General features: G+C 34.8%; 1 protein-coding gene across 1 annotated transcript in view; it reads right to left on the bottom strand.

The window, feature by feature from the left end:
- Nucleotides 1–10,287: 10,287 nt before the first annotated feature.
- LOC140756163 (sodium-coupled monocarboxylate transporter 2) overlaps nt 10,288–14,322 on the bottom strand; it is a 545,697-nt gene continuing 541,662 nt past the window's right edge. The window contains exon 15 of the mRNA XM_073091600.1: nt 10,288–10,769. Within this exon, the coding sequence (XP_072947701.1) occupies nt 10,472–10,769 (298 nt within the window). The 3' untranslated portion in view covers nt 10,288–10,471. The remainder of the gene's footprint in view (nt 10,770–14,322) is intronic.

Below are 14,322 nucleotides of genomic sequence, written 5' to 3'. Positions count from 1 at the left end.
CCTTCTTGCTTTTCTGTTTGCTATAATGTCGGAAACCAGATTTTACATTCAAGTGCAATTGAGAGATTTTCCAAAAATCCTTGAAATACAAACGAAGAACGAAATCCAATATCGCTACGCCAGTCATTATTAAACAATCTTTCCAATTTTTCCTTAGCAAAGATCGAAATAAGTACTAGAAATTGACAAAATCCATTAAAATTAATTTTCTCAAAAGGATTGGATTGATTGATTATTAATAGACGGCGTTTGTTATAAATTATAAGCGTTTGCCAATCCCATTTTACCTCTAATTAACTTCATTTAAAAAGATATAAATGCGGTAAAAGATAAAATATACAATCAAGCAGTAGTAATGCAAATCCGCCCCAGAGCTACTAAGAATCTGAAATTGGAAAACTGAAACGTGATTAAAATAGTTTACGAAGTTAAACGTAAAGCTTGAATATTATTACAACTATTCCACTTTAATACAAAAAGTTTTTTCATCAGACTTCACTGAATATTAAAGCTATTTTTACTTTTCTGTCGTTACGTAGTATTAAATGTACAACTTTTAAGTAAAGCAAAAATTCATATGATTTTTTATTTAAGTAAATAAAGATCTTTAAATTAGTATAATTATAAACATCTTGAACCTCAACACAAAAAAGATAAACGACGAAACAATTCAAATAAAGAATACTAGAAGATAGATACTTATTGAGGGCGCCACTGCATAAAAGGGATACAGCGCTTTTTGACTTTTCAACGATAGAGTTTTGGTGAAGGTATACAATTGGTGAAGGAACTGTGGTGAAGGTAGGACTTAAGAACTTAACGATATGTTTTTTCATTATACAGGAGTACCAAACGTTTACTGCCATCCATGTACATCTGTATTCAATCCCAGATAAGATTAGAGTACTACCTGAAAACGACCACAGATTAATTGCTATCCCGGAGAACTAAGTTGTAACGCCCCGAACTAGTGTGATCTTTAACATGTTCCAAACAGAACACAACAATAAGCAGAAATAGATGTGATGTTGGTGCAGCCAGAGTCGAACAATAAACGGTACAACCAACTTTGCTGTGGAAATCTATATTATTATTTAATTACTTTCATTTTATAATTATACTTAAAACATTTTAAAATGGAAAAGATCAAATAAAACAGAAACTACATTTATCAAGTGAATGTAGTATAAATATCTTAAATATTCAATTCCATTTTCTCTCTTGATAAAAATTTGAAAGCAACTGGAAAGCTCCTGAATACTCGATTGGAATTCGTTTAGTGAAAGTAAAGGAACCGAATTGATTCCGATAATTGATTTAGGTAGGTACTTCTCGATGTTTACTGTCTGAGAACCTGGTACTATCTCAAAGAGCCTGCGTTTATGTTTAGAGTACCTTCTATATAGATTGCAGAATGACGTGACGATCAAGCATAGGTAATACATAGAGAAAAGTATTTCATGTAAACGTAGGTCAGAAACTTTGGAAGTTTGGTTATAATACAGGCTCGTAGGTCAATATGCTGCCAAGATACGGAAACGACTTTGTCACTGTGGTGATGGATGTCTTCCAGTGTTATTTACATTACGTAGACTCCCACTTGACGAATAGTCGACCTGGTTAACCTGGTAGACCTGGTAGACCTGGTTTTAAGTGAACTCAGGGGCCAAATAAAGGTGGTAGCACGCTTTGTGGTTCAACTCCGGCGGCACCACCGCCATACCTATTTCTGCCTAATAAAAGCAGTGTTAGGCGCTGCTGTGTTCCGTTTTGAAGGATGTGGTAAGGGACACATACTTTTCCGAGGCGTTCCAGCTTAGTGCTCAGGGGTAGCGGTGCATCTGTGGCCGACCTCAAGTAGAAATATCTAATCCTATCTGGGGTTCATTACAGATATTCATGGGCGGCAGTAGCCACTTACCATCAGGTGGACAGCATGCTCGTCTGCTACTCCTATATTATAAAAAAATGAATTATTGGTTACAAAAGTACATGGGTGTGTTCTTCAGGAAAAGAATTGGCCTTACGACGGTTTAAATGTGACCTTATATTAATGTTGTTATTATTATGTTAAATAACAATATTAGATTCTTTAGTTGGACTTTGGATTCAGAAGTTTATTTTGGTTAAGCATCTCAAATCTAAGAAAGAGAGAGAGAAGAAAATGAGTCCTATCAACAAGAGATCATTAATAGAATTCCATTACTGCCAAAACATTAAAATCAGCACAATTTAAAATCTCAAGTTCTTAAGGCAGCTCAAATCTAACATAAGTGGCCATGGCAGCTCTTGCAGAGCAATTAAATTGTAAACTATACTTTGTGGAATGGATAAAACAAAGTAGCATAGCAATTTAGTGGTCTACTGCTGTAACACAAATATGTGGGTGTGGTTTAGTGTTTGTTACAGTGACCATTGTGCTTACAGATAATAAAAAACAAAATTAAAAATTTTCAGAAAACCCACGACGTTTAAAATGTATTGAAAAAGCATAATAGTACATTACGATACGCGTGGCCAAAGTAGCCTATTTTTGCACGGCGTGAAGTTAGCGCCCGAGCGCAGCGAGGGTGCTAAACGCCGTGCAGATAATAGGCTACTTTTGTCACAAGTATCGTATACTATTTTATAGCTCGTATGACATAAACCCGCTTATACTTGTGAAGAAATATTAAAAAATTTGATAATTATTTTGAAACTTATAAATGATTGAAACTAAACATTATGAACTAAAAAAGCAATAAAAATGTGACACAACCAAAACCATTGAAATTTAGAAAATTTAGTAATTATTCTGCACTTGTGATAAAGACAAATCTAACACCACACATACGTCGAAATCTATCAAGCCATTTAGGCTACATACAGGCGTATTAAAGAAACATATGATAAGCAATCACATAATGTACTAATACATAACTAATACTAGTGATACAGTAGAAAATCGATTATCCGGACCTTAGTTATAAATATTCGCGATTGTTCGGATTGTGAAACGTGAACAAGTAACTTTGTAATAACCCTTACAGATCAGCCACATTTTGTGTGCATTTAAATTCCGGAAAGTCGCCAAATCGTAACAAAATAGTTACTATAAAAAACAAAAACCCGATTGCTAAAAATATAACCTATGTTATCGCTACAATTTAGACGAATTCAGCGACACATCATGTATGAAAATGAATGAAGTCGTTTGAGTTTGCCAAAGAATGAAAAATACATACGTAACAAACATATAGTCGAAAAACACCACCTTCCTAAATCGGTTTAAATAGCTTTTCTTCGTAAACTCAATTATCCAAATTTTCGATAATCCGAATGCCACAAATACGACAACAAATAGGTCGCTTAGTCGAGATTCTACTGGAGTAGTATTATGGCTAATTTTGATAACGATTCCTAATTTAAATATCTCCTACTATGGTGTGTAGCGAAAATAAAACAAACACAGTCAAAACAAACAATAAAATTCGATAAAGCCCAATAGTTAGTCTTATAGTAATGCTATTGCTTAGTATGTACACAATGGCAAAAACATTTATCAATACGTCCAAAATAAAATATTAAAATAATTATAGCTTTAAACAAAATACTCATTACTCACTTTTAATTTTTAAATGGCATTTAAAAGTATGAAACGTTTATACGTCCTCGTATTGTAATGTACTATTATAGCACTCTGTGACCTAAACCCGCATTTTAGCCTCGCATTTCTGTGTCCAAAGTAGCCGATTTTTACACCGTACGAATATTAATACACTACCCTCACAGTTGTAAAAAAATAACAGCGCTATGAACGTTTCATACTTTTAAATGCCATTTAAAAATTAAAAGTGAGTAATAAGTATTTTGTTTAAAGCTATAATTATGTTAATATTTTATTTTGGACGTATTTATAAATGTTTTTGCCATTGTGTATATACTAAGCAATAGCATCACTATAAGACTAACTGTTGGGCTTTATCGAGTTTTATTGTTTGTTTTGACTGTGTATTTTCGCTACACACCATAGTAGGAGATATTTAAATTAGGAATAATTATCAAAATTAGCCATAATACTACTCCAGTAGAATCTCGACTAAGCGACCTATTTGTTGTCGTATTTGTGGCATTCGGATTATCGAAAATTTGGATAATTGAGTTTATGAAGAAAAGCTATTTAAACCGATTTAGGAAGGTAATGTTTAATCGCGAATATTTATAACTGAAGTCCGGATAATCGATTTTCTACTGTGTCACTAGTATTAGTCATGTATTAGTACATTATGTGATTGCTTATCATATGTTTCTTTAATACGTTTAGGTGGAGTTCCCATTATAAGTCAGTGGTCTAGACGCCTGTATGTAGCCTAAATGGCTTGATAGATTTAGACGTATGTGTGGTGTTAGATTTGTCTTTATCACAAGAGCAGAATAATTACTAAATTTTCTAAATCAAGACTTCTTCACATCAAATTTCAATGGTTTTGGTTGTGTCACATTTTTATTGTTTTTTTAGTTCATAATTTTTAGTTTCAATCATTTATAAGTTTCAAAATAATTATCATATTTTTTCATATTACTTCACAAGTATAAGCGGGTTTATGTCACACGAGCTATAAAATAGTATACGATACTTGTGACATAAGTAGCCTATTATGTGCATGGCGTTTAGCACCCTCGCTGCGCTCGGGCGCTAACTTTACGCCGTGCAAAAATAGGCTACTTTGGCCACGCGTATCGTAATGTACTATTTCTGACAAGTGTGAGTTTGCAGGCCGAGCCGCAGGCGAGGACTGCAATCACACGAGTCAGAAAAACATTTTTCGTCCGCGTGTTGTATAAAATTTTATATTACGGAGTCGGAAATGGGGGTTTTGCGCACGCGAAGCGTGCGTAAAACGTCCATTTACGCACGCCGTGATATAAAATAATTTAAAAACCTCCGACTTAAATAACTTTTATATCACGGCGTGCGTAAATGGACGTTTTACGCACGCTTCGCGTGCGCAAAACCCCCATTTCCGACCCCGTAATATAAAATTTTATACAACACGCGGACGAAAAATGTTTTTCTGACTCGTGTGATTGCAGTCCTCGCCTGCGGCTCGGCCTGCAAACTCACACTTGTCAGAAAAAAATTTTTCGTCCTCGTATTGTAATGTACTAATGTGACGAGAGATAATTTACGTAAAAAGCTTTCATATAAGTTGATAGATCTCTCACAGAGTCGCATATTTAAAACAAAGTTTTCGTTTTCATAGCACTTATAGTCCTCGCCAAACTGTTCATCCGCTTTGAAGTTGTTGCGAGCAGGTATAGTCAGGCAACGCGATTCATTTCTATACTCAGAGCGGACTAGCAGTTTTACGCGGACTATATATACTTACCTATTTGGTTCTCGAAGATGTAGATGTGGCAATAAGACAGATATTCAACTTCCTATCTTTTTGAAGCAATTTATTTCTCAGAGAAAATCGTAAGATATCAAGTCAATTTTCATAATTATGTTACGAAATTTGGAAATGACGTTTAAAAGCAATTTCCGGATTTATTAATCGCTTTATCCAGTTGCAATTTTTGTTACTTGTTTCGTTTTTCTTAGCTTTTTATGTTTTTGATCGTAATTACATTTTTGGTGGTACTTTGTAGCTTTGTGATGGCAATTTTTATTCCATATTGATATTTTACTTATTATTTTACATCATTAACAGCAGTATTTTAATATCCTATAATTTAGATAAAGAACTTGTTATTTACTTTTACCATTGATATTCATTGGGAGCATAGGGCACACATTACTCACAAACATCATTATATGATTCGAGTTTCTGTGTAATGTGTCCTAGTAGTATGATCGGGGACTGGAAGATAGTGGTGACTATTAGAACACTAATAAATTATATAACATGAAAGTAACAAAATAAAGCACGCCTTCTTAACACCTCCAGTTGCCTAACGTAAAAGGATGCACTCACCACAATACACATCGAAAGATCGAAGTGGCGAGACACATACGTCACTCCCATTCAGAATTAATGTCCCGTTACGTCCATTTGCGTCCATAAAGGGTGGCCACATCGCTAATCGCCGTTTAAAATTCCCTGAAAGATATTCCCGGATGCTGGGCAGTTTTATTGCGGTGTCAATTACACGCTTGGAATTGCCTTATTGTTGGTTTGGTATGTGTAATAATTGTAATGGAATGCCTTTTAAGGTTACTTATTTGTTATAATTATCAAATGCTACACCTCGATAGAAACTCTGTGATCGAGGGTTAGGGATCGTATTAGACACGCAACTATATTTTTTAAATGTTATGTGTTTATTACAAATTTATTATCACTTGCTTAAACGGTGACCGAAAGTATGTGTAAAGAAATCTGTACCCTTAGTATGAGAATTTACGTTTTTACAAAAATGACTGTTTTTGTATTTGTTTACGTATTTCCCATACATTTCCAATCAGTTCTGATACAGTCTGTTAGGGGCACTGATTGGAAATGTATGGGCAAATACTGCACTGCACTACTGTATTGCACGCATCAGAGTTCCTGAAACAAAGTTCTCCAGGGTGAGTTAAGTAATCCTCATGTGCTAGCGCAGTAGAGTATGGCCTAGACCTCTCTTACTGTGAGGAGACTCGTGGCCAGCAGTGTGACAATAAAAGTCGACGACTACATAAATAATAAGGTACTTATACAATAGATAAATGATATATAAGTATTATTTTAACAGACTTTAACCGACTTCCCAAAGGAAAGTGGTTATCTACTCAAGTGTATATTGTGTTAATCATAATATGTATGCTTTAAAAAATGTAACACTTTAATTGTGCAATTTACACCCCAAACAGTAATTACTGCAGCCATTGATACAAAATGCAAGTGTCCCGAATGTGTCTCGCCGCTTCGATCCGCGACACAACGTCACGTTACAAATAACTAAACCTACATTATGTATGATATTTATATTATAAATGTTACTCGTAGGCATAGATATGGCTGTAGCTTTGTTAAAAGGGGATAAAAACAATGACGTAGGGGACGGCAAAAAGTAAAGTTAGTCACTGAACATTTTGTCACATACTAATCCTTTCATATGTATCTGTGAAGGTTGGTTTGAAGATTTTTTCGCGCCTATGCTAGGGGGAGAGAGGACGGTTCCCCTACAACTCCCTCAACATAGCCCTCGCTTAGCATCATACCGCTAGATAATAAAGGAATTCAATCCAGGTTTTCCCAGGGGTAGTCGGCAGCGATTCCTGCGCCATTATTTGTCGACAAACAAAGCTTTACTACTTTTGCTAAACGTGGCTTGACTCGTTTTGGCTTATAAAATAATTTTGGCTTATAAAATAAACAGTGTTTCATTAATTTTAGAAATGATGTTTATAAATTAACTCATCATCGTCAACCCATTATTGTCCCACTGCTGGGCACGGGTCTCCTCTCAGAATGAGATGGATTAGGCCATAGTCTACCGCGCTGGCCAAGTGCGTATTGGTATACTTCACATACCTTTTGAGATTTTTTTTTAAATCTCTTAGGTATGCAGGTTTCCTCACGATGTTTTCCTTCACCGTTTTAGCAAGTGATAATTAATTTCTAAAACGCACATAATTTCGAAAAATCAGAGGTGCGTGCCTGGGCTTTGAACCTCGGATCCTCTATCGAGAGGCCGAGTTTCTTAACCACTAAGCTATCACTGTTTTTTATACATTTAACTCATATATAAATATAGATAACTGTGGACTTAATTCATATAGTTGTATCAAGAGACCTAAACAATTTTAATGACCCCAACACAGCGCCAAAATAGAGCTATAAATGGGCTTGTCACTTATTACTTCCACACTTAAGCCTTTACCTAGGTGTCTATAGTATTATCATCGACATTTTAAAAGAACGTTTTTACATACGTAAGACGTCTAGCCGTTTCGATCCCAGAACCCTTGTAACGCTATCCGGTGCATCCTATTGTTATAAGTATATGGCGCTAGGGGGCTTAGTACAGGTACCATAAATAGGTGTGCATCTATTTGAAAGTCGCAAAGCTCTTATATTACCAATAGCCTACGAGTCAAATGTGAAAACAGCAATCGAATGAAAGTTTTATACAAGTTAAGTTGTAGAAAATGAACTAAAGGGAAATGAATTTTATCACATTCCTTTTTTATTCATAAAATTATAAGATCGTTTCTCAAAAACAGTCCATTACTTCCTATGTACTAATTACTTACTAATAACACAATTGTATACAATTGACCATGGTGTGATATTGCTTACGAAAATATATGAAAAGTTCATCATGACAATGTTTTCTAAGTGTGTTAAACATTAGAAGATACTCGTACCAACTAAATGAGCGTAAAGTGTTTTCAAACAATATTAAAAGAAAACTGAAGAGAAAAATGAACAAAACATACTTCTAGGTATCTTTGTAACAGGCAAATACACAAACGGAGGTCGTGTTTCTGTTGTTTTGACGAAAATTCACCAAAACAAAACTGAGGTCTCTAACTCTAGCGTGGTATGTCTCTTCAAAGCAACGTCTCTTTGCCGCCAGACAAACAAAGGAAAGCATCAAGGGAAGTGCGTGGTACCGGGAACAGCTACGGTACTAGCTGAGACGGTACATTAATTCTCAGACCACAGCGCCTACTGTCTCGAGTGCCAGCCTCTCGACGTTGAAACGACGGAAACACCAACCAAATTCTCACTTAACATGAACCGTACTACAAGCGCTGAAGGTTACCGAGTTTTTTCGCCCAAGATGCAACTTCGTCAGACTCATTAGTTTGGAAGCTACTTTCGGTTTGGAACGTGCCTCCGACTGGCGTAGAGAAAATGTTCGTTACGATAATGAAGACGAGTTTGTCGTCTAGTTTTCGTTATTTCTTACCGATTTCTTAATTGCATGAGCTAACAATATATTCCTCCATTTTAAATTCATTTTTCTCAATTTTCTTCAAAAGTTAGCTTTTCACCTACAATATTCGTGTCTTTGAAATCAAAAGTATGAAACGTCTTAACAATAAAAATGAAAACTGGAACCTTATGGAATATTGCAAATGAAACAGGCAGAAATAACGTATTCAATAACTTCCCATATTTTTGCGTATAATTTGACTTCCTTGGCATACAGAAATGAAGTAAAGGTCACATTACTTCCATCATCTGTCAATCCATCAATGGCTGGCGGATTAGCAGCGATAAGATGGAAGTCAAAGGAATGACGAATGAAAATATTCATGGCTGAATTCAGATCAGGTAAACGACTTAATGACAAGCGATATATCATCGTTATGTCACATGAATAATGGAGGATGACGGAGAATTTGGAGGAAATTCGGTGAGCATCGTTAAGTAAGAGTCAATAATTCTACGTGAATGGCGTTATAATTAGGTCGGAGGGATCTAGGAACGTTTTTATGTCACTGAAGTAATAAAATCCCCCGCTGATGAGACACTGAAGCTCGTTTGTCAGCTTGTCATGTACTATTATTTCCATAATTAAATAGTGTCAAAGTATAATACATACATGCCGTAGTATCAGATATAAATTAAAACCATAGACATCCAAAAATACAGATTGGCTGTTATGAAATCAAAACAATAATACAATAAATCCACGGATGAATTCAGTATGGCTTTAATTACAGTGTAACCATAAACTTTTAAAAACAATTATTAATGTTCTTAGGAAAAGTACTTTTAATACCGCGTAATCATTTCAGCACCTATTTGGTATTAAGTATTAGTTATTTTATTATTAGTATTTTTACCACAACATCATGTGTTTGTCTGACAACATTGTCTATTAAAATTTTGAAGGAATATGACTTCATATTGACAAAGTTTTTATTTGTCCAAAGTGAAGCACGCCTAGTAATATTATGTATATGATACAAGATGACCTTTCGTCTTTTAGTGTGGTAGTAGGGAGATATTTGATCTCACAATTCTGTGGTCTGCTTATAAACTTTTTATGGCCTCAAGCTGCCACGGCTCTCGTGTTACGACCACTTGTTCTGTCGTAGGTTCTAACTTTGTGTAAGTAAGAAAGCAATATATTTCGGTATAAGATGTTCATATCTTAAAGAAACATAAATTTTACACAATGTAACGACTTTCCTTGAATTAGTCAAACATTATTTGAAGACAGAAAAAATAATGTAATCGATATTTAATAACTAAGAAGATCTACTCATTCACTAAGAGAAGACAATACATGTTTTCACTTTTAAATATATCAACTGGGAGATTCGGTGATTTTAATCACGTAAAAAAAACATGAACCATTAAAAAACCTTTTATTACTTACATTTATAGGTGAAACTTATATACTTACACATCTTTTCATTATCGAAGAGTCAGTCCCAATATTCAATAAGGTCTTATAATGGACCTAACGTTTCGGCATTCAATTAGTTCAAATTATCTGCATAACAAAAAAAAAGTCCATCACCACCTTCATCGACATCACTGGGCTACCGATCAATAACTTCCTTCAAATGTTTCAGAGCTTCATCCAGCGCCATGTACACTTCTTGTGTGTTTGGAGCCCGCAGCTCAACTGATACTGTTGGGCTTCTTGCTGCTGACTTGTGGAGGAAGCTCTGGGTCAGCGGACAGAAGACGTCAGGATTCATAGAGTCAGACCTCGACTTTCCTGTGAGGTAGCTCATGGGAACTCCGATGATGAGAACGGCGAGAGCACCAGCGAAGGGGCAGTAGGTGAATGAGATCCGAAAGAGAGACTGAAGAGGCTTCGATGGTAGTTGAGTTCTGAAAAGAAACAATATTGACAAGCATTCAATTTGTTAAGTTGAATATAATATAATGTATTAATATGTAATAAGCTTATAAGCCCATTAAAGACTCTTTTATACCTTTATAAAAAAAAACCTAGCATATAACGTATTTTTATGGCTTGGCGTTTCTATTTAGCCTTTAGGCCGAATATTCAGACTTTATCATGTCCCTTAAGCTTTAAATGACCTATTTATGGTCCCAAGCTGCCATTGCTCTTAAAATATGAGCCTACTTTCACCTATACGTTATAAGCAGTAGTATATAATATTATTATGATCTTCACAAAAAATGTTTCGTAGAAAACATGAATCTTAATCTTATTTCTATCTTATAAAGAAGCGACGATTATCAAGCATTATGCAAGTCCCGTTCAAAGAAAAAGAGTCAAGAAGAAAAGTCATAAAACTGTGCGAATCGGGTAATAGTAATATGGGAAAAGTTTTAATAAGGGGAAATAAAACTGAGCTTCGGCCCGATATCACCCAAGTTGGCAAGCCAAGATTAAAACTTTGACCGGGGAAATCTCTTACGGAGTGCGAACTCGGTGCCGTAGCCCTGATGGGTTCGTCACGACTTCGTCTTGTAACATGTTTAGGGGTTAAGAAACATAATATTTTGGGGTTATTTATATGTATTGGTTTGCGATAGGCGTGGCATAGTGGCTGGTTATTACAGTCAGCAATGTAATGATTCCTACTGAAGTAACGAATAAAGATATTTCTTTCTTCAGGCACCACAATCTTAACTTCTTTCGTGAATCATCTATTCGCAAACATTATACATATGAAACTAAAAAAAATGTTTAAAAGGCCATAGAAAATAGCAGCTATTTCGAAACTAATAAAACACCGACATTAATTAATATTTTTATTTATATACTGTAGTTAGTTTAGTAGTTCTGCAGTTAGTTTTCGTCACGATTGTTTGGTTTACAACTAACATCGCATGCTCGTTGTTTGGCCGTAATTTCGAAATATTGTAAAAAAGTTCCTCCAATGACTGGAACCTGAAACTTTTTATGGTACTGAAATAAAACTCCGCTTGAAATAAAATCAGACTATTGTAAAGTTGGGTCTAAAACTTTTTAGTAGTTTTTATTGCTTTTCTAGCTGTTTTCCGCAGGCTTGCTCGCTGTCTAGTTTTGGCTAGATTTTCAGTTAATAGCCCGAAAGTAAATTTTCAGTTGCATTTGTCGGATCGGTTTAACTTTTTTTATCAAGCGCTATTTATATGGTATAATAATTGCGATGAAATATCGTGTAGATGATGTAAGAAAATATGAAGTACACATAATTATAATGCTGATGAAATTAAATTTTAATTAAGCTTAAAATAAAAATGTAAGCTATATGAGCAAGTATGTTTATTTATGTGAAAATGCTCAATGCATATATTTAGGTCAACATTTATATTGTAGTTATTGTGCCTACATCGCGCAACCCGTTTATGACAATCCGGGCTAACCGAATTTGAAGCAAAAAGTAGCATTGAGTTTGAAAAAATCATTTAAAGTAAAATAGTCGTTGTTGAGCTACAACGACATCACAACCACCACCTATTTCTGCTGTATTAAAGCACACTTTAACGTGTAACAGAGTAACGGAGACATTTATACGTAGCATTATAATTTAATCTTTTTGAAGTAACGCATTTTTGTCAGTTTTACAAAAATTTACTTGCCCTTCATTGTAATACATTGTATACATGTAAATAAATAAAATTTGTATTGCATGTTTCATACTTTAAATTAAACATTATAATCACCAAGTATATATGGGCGGCGAGGCATTTTATAACTATGTTATATTTATTGTGGGTTTATTTTTGTAACGCCAGAATTGCGCAGAGAGCGCGCTGAGTCAGTATGGCCGTATGGGCGGTGAGGCATTTTATAATATATAATATTAAAATTTATCATGTTAATTTTGATTGTCAATGTGAAATTAATATTTAGATTAAAACATGGACGACTTCCGGTAGTACTTCAAAACACTTTGTTAGTCATACCAAATAAATTATAATAATATTATAATATTTATTCTCGTATTTTTAAAACAATATTTTCAATATAATGTTATTTTATTAATAGTTAAATTTATTGTGAATCACGTCACTTGTTATATAAAAAACAAGTGATGTGAGAGAGTAGTTCTTAGGCTGTTTGTCCCTTGAGTAGTATTTAAGTCTACGCGCTGGTAGAGCGTGGTTCATTCGCGTTTAATCAGTCGTGTAAGCCGTTACTCTGCCCGAATTATAAATAAAAGTGAATATAAGTGATTCACATATTAAAGTCGTTTCGTTCATTTTATTAATATGGAACCAAATAAGTGCGGTAATGGGATGTCGCCGACATACACAATGTTATAACTACTGTAAAAATAAATGACAGATATTTTGAGACGCTTTATTTAGGAAGCGATTGTACCTTGTACGTTAACAAGTGAAGTTCTTAGTGAAGTACAATCATGTCGAGTAAACCCATTATCCCTAAACTATTAGACACGTCTACTTAATTATTCCAGGACCGTGTCCGGCGTACGCCGTACAGTGTACTTAGCACCCTATTGCTAACACCCTGTAGGGTAACAGCTGAGTTGCGTATAATGTAGAGTAACCACAATTAAGATATTCAATGGGATAAAACTTTTGAAATAAATATTACGTAACATATTATTGATACTTTTTTGTTTTTTAACGTTTTGTATTGGATTTTTTTTTAAATAATGGAAGCCCTAAGTTTATAATTTAGCCTGCTGGATCGTCTTTGCCGGATTATTAGGTAGTAAATCTTATGAAATAGGAATATATGTCGGAGGAAGAGTCAGAGTTATTTAATATAGCTTTAGCTATACTGTTACTTTAGTATTTTAGTAATGTTATTGGTACTTGATCAATCGAAGGGTTAATTGCTTTAAATTATAATTAACAGTATTGTATAGCTTTTGTATTAGAATCAGAGCAGAGACTTTAAGAGGTCTCTAGTGGAGTCGAGGTATGTGGCGGCGCGGTGGGGAAACATGGATAAGAACTGATGTGAGTGATCGAGGTGGATCATTATTTCGTTGTGCTTTGGAGCGTGTAGTCACTACCTTGAACCTGCTGCTCAAATCCTTTGTTTATAAAGTAATAGTAGTAGTATAGTATAGTTATTTTGTAAATCCGAAGTTATCATGTTAAGAGAACAATAAATACTGTGATTACTGTATTTGTGCCTGCATCTACCCTATGAGAACGCCCACAAAACCCATAGATTCTATCAATGATGTCGATGAGAGCCGTCCTTCTCCGACATATATATTATTAATAACCTTTACTTTTATATGTATGTCGGAGGAAGAGTCAGGTTTTAGATATACTGTTACTTTAGTATTTTAGTAATGTTATTGGTACTTGATCGATCGAAGTCATTGTATAGCTTTCGTATTAGAATCAGAGCAGAGACTTTTAAGAGGTCTCTAGTGGGGTCGAGGTAGTGGCGGCGCAGTGGGGAAACATTGATAAGAACTGATGTGAGTGATCGAGGTGA

This window comes from Epargyreus clarus, unplaced genomic scaffold (genome assembly GCF_041222505.1).
Source record: "Epargyreus clarus isolate Ecla_fem2 unplaced genomic scaffold, WU_Ecla_fem_2.2 ptg000034l, whole genome shotgun sequence".
Lineage (NCBI taxonomy): Eukaryota > Metazoa > Arthropoda > Insecta > Lepidoptera > Hesperiidae > Epargyreus > Epargyreus clarus.
This window is presented reverse-complemented; position numbering and strand designations above follow the sequence as displayed.